This window comes from Epinephelus lanceolatus, chromosome 24, assembly GCF_041903045.1.
Source record: "Epinephelus lanceolatus isolate andai-2023 chromosome 24, ASM4190304v1, whole genome shotgun sequence".
In the NCBI taxonomy this organism is placed as follows: domain Eukaryota; kingdom Metazoa; phylum Chordata; class Actinopteri; order Perciformes; family Serranidae; genus Epinephelus; species Epinephelus lanceolatus.
In genome coordinates, this window is record NC_135757.1 from 7,411,598 (window position 1) to 7,421,881 (window position 10,284).

At 40.9% G+C, this 10,284-nt stretch overlaps 1 protein-coding gene across 1 annotated transcript; it reads right to left on the reverse strand.

The window, feature by feature from the left end:
* Positions 1 to 1,010: 1,010 nt before the first annotated feature.
* On the reverse strand, positions 1,011 to 8,680 carry LOC117250210 (cyclic nucleotide-gated channel alpha-3-like). Its single transcript, XM_033616305.2, has 8 exons — positions 8,386 to 8,680; positions 6,062 to 6,106; positions 5,828 to 5,926; positions 5,460 to 5,516; positions 4,247 to 4,441; positions 3,706 to 3,807; positions 3,517 to 3,623; positions 1,011 to 3,427 (listed from the first exon to the last, which is right to left on the reverse strand). Exons 2-8 carry the CDS (start codon positions 6,100 to 6,102, stop codon positions 2,073 to 2,075), a joined length of 1,956 nt encoding a protein of 651 aa, XP_033472196.2. The 5' UTR covers positions 6,103 to 6,106; positions 8,386 to 8,680; the 3' UTR covers positions 1,011 to 2,072.
* Positions 8,681 to 10,284: the final 1,604 nt, after the last annotated feature.

A 10,284-nucleotide genomic window follows, 5' to 3' on the forward strand; every position in this document is an offset into this window, starting at 1 on the left:
CTGTCACACTACTTTGTCATGAACCTTTAATGCTGAATCCATAAAATATTTACATCAGGACCATTAAACGTATGTCACGCTGAGAAGCTAACCTTTTCGGACTACATATAGTTGTTAATAACTTTGACGAGGCTTAGCATCGAAAGCTAAGCAAGCTGTTCTGTGAGGCTAAACGGGCTACTACTTCCTACTACACCACTGGATATGAAGCCATAGACTGAATATAAAGAACAGATGTAGGCCCCGTGATGTCACCCACTGGTTTATGGACTGCCATTTCAAAGCCTTGAGTTTGACCATATTTGGACGAGAGGGTGGAGCTGTGAAAGAGCAAGGCGTGGATCCAACTCAGACACTGGAAACACCGCACAGACAGCTTGTCACTCAAAGCGGCCATGCCCTTAATTATCTTTAACTTTAAGCCTTAACAAAATTGAAATGGGTGAGTTGAATAAAAATGTACCCTCTGTACAGCTGTTATGAACGGGAAAATTAGCTATGGAGACTAAAACCGTTTTTGTACGAGGTTGTAAACACTTTTATTTCTGCTGTAAAGTTTGGCATTTTAACATGAGGGGACTGACTCACTTTTGGAGCCAGCCTCAAGTGGCCATTAGAGGAACTGCAGTTTTTGGCACTTCTGCGTTGGCTTCATTCTTTAGCCCCGGCAGTTGCGGCTTGTATGTAGCAGGAAGTGTTCGCCATGTTAGCATGCTAATATTTGCTTATTAGCACTAAACATACATGTTAGTAGTTTTGCAAGTATTAGGAGGTAAACCAAATTTAAATTTTGACATGATGATGGCACTAGATGGTAAGCAGGGATCATTTGAGTTACAATTACAATTACAATTAATCCTAACAGGGAATTAGATATTTGTACCAAATTTCATCAGTCCAACATTTGAAGTACCTTCTTCTATATTAATGATACTGTAATGTTTGCTTACATGTTACTTTACAAATTGACTGCTAATGTCTTTGTGCTGCAGATGGAAAAAGACACAGACTGACTTCAAATCAGTTTATTTCAATCAGTGCTTAAATAACAGACCCTGGAAACAGTACTTCTGGTAACAATGTTGTTTTCAATATCATGCTACAAATACCACAAATAAAATTGAAAAAGGGTTGTGATTTGTTTTTAATCACAGAAATTTGGGCAGGTGTGTGAATTACAATTTTTATTTTCAATAAACATGTAGCATTGACAGATGCCTTTGTAATTACTCACGAAAATGCATTGCTAGAGTTGGGCGTCATATAGATTGCTTCCAGACAGGTACAAATATGACACAAATCTTTGTTCTTGGACCAGACTGGCAAAGAAACATTTTAAAAATTCAACACAATAAGCCAAATATCTCAACTGCATCACATAAACGGCTGCAATGAAACTTTCCTGTATATATCAGTACAAAATGATCTAAATGATCAGAAAGTGCCTGTTTAATGTTCACGAAAATCTTACCAAGTATCCTATAATCTATTGAAGTAACAGTTTTATGATACTCAGTAGGGACACAAAGAAGAAGATACTTTATCAATCCCTGAGGGGAAATTCAATTTTGTCACGCTGTTGTCATGTACACACAGGCTTGGAATACACACACAAACAGGAACTATACATGCATTAAGTGGAGAGATGTCAGAGTGAGGGTCTGGCTATGGACAGGCGCCCCAAGCAGTTGGGGTTTCAGTGCGTTGCTCAAGATCACCTCGGTAGTGCCCGGGAGTGCCAAGTTCACACTCCATGTTAAATCCAGACGGGGACTTGAAGCGACCCTCTGGTTCCCAACCCAAGTCCCTAGGGACTGAGCTTATCAGTTGGTACTTATGAAGTATGGAATTACCCAGCCCTCTGAATATCTGTGTGTATGAGAGTGGTCAACCTTCAAGGCAACCTTTCTATTTGACCATATATAGGATTAATGAATGGAGACAGCCACTGTCCAAGTGCTGGTCATGTGCTATTTGGTGACGAGTCCAACAGCACCATGGAATGACCTCTGAAAGAATGCCCTGAAGTGGAAAAGTCCTTAAGACCAGCAGTAGCAGTGCCAAGCCAAGATCTACTCGTCTATTCTGAGGGTTCGGACCTGGTTTGAGATATTAGTGAGCCGTTGCTTTAGTTTACGCTGGGAAGATTCATACTGGTCTGCTAGCTTTCGAAATTTGACTGTCATGACCTCGATATGCCCCTCAATTTTGTTGACCTTTTCCTCCAAGTCTTTGACATCAACAGCAGCGACCAGTGACTCATCTATGAGATTATCTTTCATCAGAATGGACTTTCCCTTCTCCTCCAGCAAGGTTTTAGCATCAGGATACTCAATGAGTGCCTCCATCAGATCGTCTTTGGACAGGGCAAACAGATCAGAATAGCCCACACTTCGAATGTTGGCTGTTCTTCGGTTTCCTGCCTTACTCCCCTTGATACCAAGGATGCTGATTTCTCCAAAGTATGCCCCATCACTGAGGACCACAAACTGGGTCACCCCATCATCTGCTACCACAGCCAGCTTTCCTTCTTTGATGATATACATTTCTCTGCCAATGTCCCCCTTCTTACAGATGTAGTCACCAGGACTGAAAACTTGTGGCTGAAGTTTAAGGACCAACTCAACAAGCAAACCTGCTTCACAGTCTTGAAAGATGCGCACTTTCCTTAGAGTCTCCAGATGGACGTTGATGGCTATCTCAGCTTTTAGTTTGTCCGGCAGGTTCTTCAGCACCAGCTTCTCATCGCAGGTTTTCTCCTCCGTCCAAAGGTAGTCAAACCACTTCACCACCCTGGCCTCCAGGTCTTTGGTGACCTTTCGAAATTGCATGTATTGCTTGATAGAGTCAATCTTAGCCTGGAACTCTACACGTGCAGCATTCATGTTGGAAATCATGGCACCAACATTGCCTACAATTGTAGCAAAGATCAGAACCCCAGTGAGGAAGTCAACTACCACAAAAAAGTATTCAACATCTCGGACAGGGGGTGGTGTCTCTCCAATAGTGGTCAGGGTAAGAGTGGACCAATAAAAGCAGTAGATGTACTGTCTCGCCAGACGAGCAAATTCAGGATTAGTGGTGGCTGGATAAACCCAGGTGTCTGAGCCAAAGCCAAGTACCTTGGAGATGGCAAAGTAGAGGCAACCATTCCAGTGGATAATGATAATGATGTAAAGTACAAGGTTAGCAATTCGAAAGATGTTGGGGAAATTGGTTCGAGTTTCAGTCCGGTCAAAGAACTCAAAGAGTCGCGCTAACCTAAAGAGACGGTTGAACCTCCACTCTGGGTTGTCAACTCCAATTTTGAGGAAAACAATATCTGTGGGAATGATTGATATGATGTCTAATTTGAACTGGCGCGTCTTCATGTACTTTTCTTTCAGGATCTTCTCATCCTTTACAAGAAGACCTTGCTCCAGAAAACCTGTTGAAACAACAGTTTTATTAGCATTATCATGAGCTTAAAGTTTCCTTTAATCTTCACACATCGAAGCAACAATTCCTGTCACTGACCTGTCCTGGCTCTCACAAAGGTGTCAATGTAGTAGATGACATCTGAAATGTAGTCCGCAACCATCCATGTGGTTGAATTTGCATACTGCAGTTCGTTGAAACAAGCCCTACAGAGAGGCAAAACCATGACATAGAGCTCCGAAGCAACAATAGGGTGAAGAGGAAATAGAAAATGTCATGAATACAGACCTGGCCACCAGGAGCATCAGGTTGTAGAACACTGGAATAGATATTGAGCACAGCCAGTAATAGTACATATCTGTGGCGGGGTCCATGATCCACACCTCCTTTCTGAATTAGAAAAGGGATGTTTTATGTTAAAAAGCATGTTCATACTTGGCAAAGTAAGGTACTGTCAAAGGTTGTTGGTATCACTGAGATCCAAGTATTTTATCAGTATAGTATTGAAGATTTTCAACATGTCCAGCCCTGTTTTAGTGATGTCCAAATGAAGCTTCATGCACCACCAGTTGTATTTGCTGAACCCACTAAATGGCGCTCTTGGTGGAATGAAAAAGGCTCAAGGGATGGCAATGCAGTTTGGTTTCAACCCCTTGTTGAACAGAGTGCCAGAGTTTACTCAAAAAATAAAGAAAATGGTTCATGAAGCCATTGCTAGTTGAAACTGTAGTGGACATTTCAAAGATACCAAATCAAAATGAGCAAACAAATGTCTAAATCCTCATTTAATAGAAAGTTGCAGCCACAGAAAATACTATGTGGTACTTACGGTTCTTCCTTTTTATCATCCTTTTTGTCGTCTTTCTTGGCATCTTTCTTATCGTCTTTCTTTTCATCTTTCTTTTCGTCTTTCTTCTTGTCTTTCTTTTCATCTTTCTTCTCGTCTTTCTTTTCATCTTTCTTCTCGTCTTTCTTTTCATCTTTCTTTTCATCTTTCTTTTCGTCTTTCTTCTCATCTTTTTTACTGTAGATGTACAGAAACAGAGGCAGGTGAGGTAAATATCTTGACCCCTGTCATTCAGTGCTACCAGAGAGCCTGAGGAGGGCGCTGTGACACAGTACAGTCAAGCAGTCCCAATGCTCTCAGCACTACATCCATCACTGATTTTAAGTGAGATAGCCAGTTTGAACAGCAGAGACATGCTGTGTGAGGAATAAAGCCTTTCTGTAGCAAGTCAAGTGAAGGGCTCGTACATTATGCAGTTTAATAAAAGTGTCGGTCGCTCATTTTTTAAATCAGTTAATAGGCCAAATATAATTGTAGACAAATTAAAGTCCTGGACTCCCCAGGTCTTACATGACCACAGGATTCTCCCTGGCTCAGTTCATACATGTAATCTTTCAGCTTTTTAGACAACAAACAAGAGTTTTATAGCAACCTGTCACCAAATGTGGGTGTTTTGAAATTACCCATTGCTGTTTAGTGGTTTTTATCAGCCCGTTACTGTTTTTCCAGCAGCTTTTTATACAGCAAACATGAGAGTTTGTTGTCAACCTGTCGCTGTTTTACAAGCAGCTTTTTAGGCTCCAAGTTTGGGTGTTTTTGGTGACCTGTCAGTGTCTTTCCACCGGTTGTACCACGAAAAGACATTGCCGCTTTTCCAGGCAGGATTGCGCCCCTGAAAATGTTTTTTTAAAACTCAAACAGGATATTTTCTTTATCAGAAACGAACAAAAGTAAAGTTTCAACGTGTCCATGACATGATAATGTATAAAGGTAATGTATCTGCAGTTTTTCAGAAACGTAAAATGCCAACATTTTTTTCTGGTGATTGGATTACCTAACCAAGACTTTGGTCCAGAGTGAGATATCATCAGCTACATGAACAGATGGCCTTGAAATTATCTGTTGATATATATTGCCCCCTGAGCATGAACCCTAACAGTTTGTCGGCCCTTTGACCGTCGCTTTGACCAACTCTTTTGGTCCATAGCAAAGTCTCAAAATCTCGTGGTTGGACTATCAAGACTTATCATCTTACCCATCATTGTTGTTGGAGTTGTTCATGTTTTGTGCAGCCAGGGCGCAGCGACAATCGCTGGAAGAGAAACAAATCATTGCATGTATTACGAGAGGTATAGCAACTCAATATCATAAGACTACCCTGGCTTTAAGTCATATGACAAGAGAAAAAAAGGTGTAATAGTTTAAGCATTAAGTCATGATATAATACATTGCTTCGAGCAGAGTAGCTTTCTGTCTCTGCGTTCCCGTCACTTTGCTGTGTTTGGGACTGATAAAAAGCAGAGCTAAATCTCTGTGGTGATGGACTGAAAGATGGCGCCAAAATCTGGGTCAGATCCTCCAGCAGTGCGGTCCCCCAAGGACTGGGATGTGTTTGCAGCTCACCTGCTCCTGCTCCTCGTGTTCTCCTCTGTTCTCTGGCTGCTGACGCTGGACTCTGCAGGGCCAACGCTGCTCCTCCCAAAATGCATCATGTTGGACAGCCTTGGAAAAGAGATCATGTTTTATCAGCAGATACACACAAACTGTCAGTTTAATATCCATTCCCATGACTATTTATATTATCTGCAGTGAACTGAGACTGCCTCTGATGGATCCATAGTCCTTAGCCAGACTCACCTGGACAGCAGTCCTGTCCCCGTCTGATCCTGAGTGTCCATCAGCCTGGAAACATGGAGCAGGATAATATAATGAGCTCACAGTCACACTTGTATACCGTATCATATTACCATGCAGAGGTAAGTGTGCATCTACTCATGGCCAGGAGGCTCGTGTTTGTGACAGCACACAATGTAACAACCCGTTCTCATACCATCATCTATCGCCACTTTGCAGTTGACTACATATTACACGCTAGGTATCCCACTGTGTTTATGTTACAGGACGCCACAACCAACACCACGATATCAACCAAAGCACAGGGTTAAATTTAGAAAACAACATCATGGTTTGGCTCTACATTCAAGCAGGAAGTGAACAGCAGCCTCCCAGGTGGAAGTCTGGGCTTATTTGGACCCATCCACCACTTTCCAGCTCTTCATATTAAGGACGCATTCACACTGGCACTATTTGGTCCGCTTTAAATGAACTCTGGTCTACTTCCACGAGTACTTTGGTTCGTTTGGATTGGTGTGAACACTCATTCAAACTCTGGTGCGGACCAAATGAGCGAACCCTGGTCCACTTGAAAACTGGGGGTCTCGGTTCACTTGCAAGTGAACCCTGGTGCGGTACAGTGGGAGATGCAAACGGACTATCCAGCGAACCAAAGAGAAGAAGTGACGTAGAGCGTAGTGCGTTTTTGTTTTTTTTGTGGTGACCAAGCCGGCTGAAGGGGATGGATTTCCGTTTTCGGTCCTGGCCAGTCGATGAGCTGGGTTTTCTTCTTCCTGGTCAGTGGTTGTTTCGGGCAATACCGCCCCCAAATGAGCAGCTGTTGTTAACTTCTCAAATTTAATGAACATTTTTTGGGACATATTAACCTTTTTTTGACATTTAATTAACATTTTTTTGGACATTTTAATAATATTTTCTAGACATTTCATTAACATTTTTTGGGGTATTTTATAAATGTTTTTTGGACATTTTAATAAAAAATTCAGTCATTTTATCAACATTGTTTCAGACATTTTTAATATTTTTAGGACATTTTATGAACATTTTTTCAGGCATTTTATTCATACTTTTAGGACATTTCATTAACATTTTTTTGGGGCATTTTGTCAATATTGTTTCAGAATTTTTTAATATTTTAAGGACATTTTATGAATATTTTTTCAAAGATTTTATTCATATTTTTCAGACATTTTTTGGACATTTTGTCAGCATTATTTCTCAAATTTAATGAACATTTTTTTGAACATTTTAATAATATTTTTCGGGCATTTTGTTAACATGTTTTTGGACATCAATATTAATAAATTTCATTAACATTTTTGGGGGTATTTTATAAACATTTTTTGGCCATTTTAATATTTTTTTCAGTCATTTTATGAACATTCTTTTCATATTTTTTGGAACATTTTAATAATATCTTTTGGACATTTTTATCAAGATTGTTTTGGGCATTTTAATTGCATTTTCTTGACATTTCATGATCATGTTTTTGGACATTATTAATATTTTTAGGACATTTTATGTCGGCCGCCCCTGTACCGCCCCCCAAACGAGCAGCTGTTGTGACTGCGTGACGTTGTTCAGGCGGTTTGGTCCGCTTTAAAAAGTGCAGTGTGAAAGTGAACCGAACCAAATGAAGGTGTGAAATTTTTCCGCATTCCCCACCCAATCGAACCGAGTCCCCCGGACTATCCTGGTGTGAATGCGCCCTAAGTTGTTCCTGATAGTGTTTCAGTCATCCACTGGTGTATTATACAGTCGTCCAGCCGACTCGTGGCGTATCATAACACTGCAACAGGTTCCATCCAACCATGTTACATGTTGTTGTCTGACACCAAATCCAAACAAAGCGGCAGTATTTGACAACTTTGTAATGAGAATGGGCTGGATGTAAACATTAATGGTGTCTGTCTTGGCTAACGTTAGCTAGCTCAGTGGTGCTAGGTGAGTAGATGCACACTTCCTTCTGCCGTCTGTTTGGTTTCAGTAATGTCTGCTGAACACAGGAGTATTTTGCACTCTAGTGTGTCAGTCAAATGCACTCTTGTCCAAACAAAATCAAACCAATCAAATCATCAATGATGCTCCAATCTCGCATATTGTAACCGAATTCAGTGCTAAATGTTGGCTTTAAATCTGTTTGTGTTTAGTCCCATTAGCTCCACATGTTTCCCAGCACTGTTAACTCAAATCCTTCTCCCAGATTACACCGGCTAAAATTAGATGTTCAGCCCGGTGTCACTTGTTAAGCTCAGGACTTCAGAGTCTTTTCTTGTAATCACACTGTAACATTAAAAACAAACCCAATCTGGGTACATTTGGCTTACCTGAATGTGAGTGAAGATGATGATGACGGTGAAATCAGGGTGAGCTCTGAGTGAATCCCATATCGCTCCTCGTTTGTTCTTCCTCCTTCACGTCAAACATGAGGCTGGACTTGTGTTCGGCGACACAGATCCTGCTGTCACAGAGTTAATTTATCTTCTAACACAAGTCACACGAGGAGACAGCACACATGCTTTGCTGTGGTGAAGATCTTGCCCTACTGCTCATCCACTCAGCACTGGCTCCCAGCAGAGGATGAAGGGGGAGGGAGGAGGAGGAGGAGGAGGAGGGAGGAGAAGTCACTTTCATGAGTATGTGAGATTAAGGTGGCAAACTTGGGGCTGCCCTGGGCTGTTTCTGTTTAAACAAAAAGGATCTTAGTCTTTAACTAAAGGTCTATCTCTGTCGGGATCCTCTCCATAATGTTGTCAGACACTTAGAGCAACAATCTGAGCCTGTCAGTGACAAAACAACACTTATAATGGACGTAAATTCATGTTGTTTGTATCACTGGATAGGTAAACAGGAGTGACCAGAGTCGGAGCCACCTCTTTATTTATATCCCTTCCAGTCTGAGTCAATCCTCTTAGTGTGTGGACGGCTAAAGTGAGACATCAGACTCCACCTCCACTTCTCGGAGAGGAGCAGGACAATCCCCCAGCAGCCTCAGCTAATCTCTGCTCTGCTCCCGCTGCCTCCCTCTGAGCCCGGTGTGTGACAGCTGGGAGCTGCTGGGGAAGTGAGAGCAGCTGATCAGTTAGAGGTGCGAACAGGTTACAGGCAGGGAGAGCGTGTCAGCGGGGTTCAGCAGTCAGTTGTGCGGTGTCTCTCTCAGGGCCAGTGTATGTTGGAAAAGCCAGTTTCACGCTGAACATGTCTGTTCACTGGTGCAGATCTGCCGAGTCAGATTAGCTGCTGTAAATGAGATTAGAGTTTATCTGCTGATGCTTGTCGGTAAGCAGACGGAGAAGAAGTGATGGATCACAATTCACACTGATGAGCCTGTAGTGATGAGGCTGGTGTGGAGGCAGTTTAGAGCAGTGGTTCCCAGCTGGTCCAGCAGCAGGGTCCAGATCTCTCCTCAGTCATTAGTTCAATGTCCCACACAATTTACTATAATCAGTGTCATAACTGAGTTTGGCCATGTCGTCAGGCTAGTTTGCGTCTCTGTTGAGTAGCTGTCCGTTAGTCATTCACTCCACAGCAGGAAGTGGGACTTAAAAATAAAATCTTTGTGCCTGAAATTCGCCGTTCTTCAAATATGTTCTTCAACATGCTGACCCCATACGTCCAAAACTGACACAGGAGGATACTTAGCCTGTCATATTTTGATGTGGAGCCCCAGAAGCCACACAACACATGATTTTATAAATTTTTTTTTGGACATTTCATGAACATTTTTTTGGCCATTTTTAAAAAAAGGTCATTTTTGTCAACATTGTTTAAGAATTTTTTTTAATATTTTAAGGACATTTTATGATTTTTTTTTCAGGCATTTTATTCATATTTTTTTGGACATTTTGTCAGCATTATGTCTCAAATTTAATGAACATTTTTTTGGGGACATATTATGAATTTTTTTTGACATTTTAATAATATTTTCTGGATATTTCATTAACATGTTTTTGGACATTATTAATATTTTTAGGACATTTCATCAACATTTTTTGAGGTATTTTATAAACATTTTTTGGACATTTTAATAAATTGTTTTCGGTCATTTTATCAAGATTGTTTCAGACATTTTAAATATTTTTTGGGACATTTTATCAAGATTGTTTTGGGCATGTCATATTTTTTTGGACATTACTGAACAAGTTTTTAGACATTTCATTAACATTTTTTGGAACATTTTAATAATATTTTTCGGGCATTTTATTAACTTCTTTTGTATATTTTAA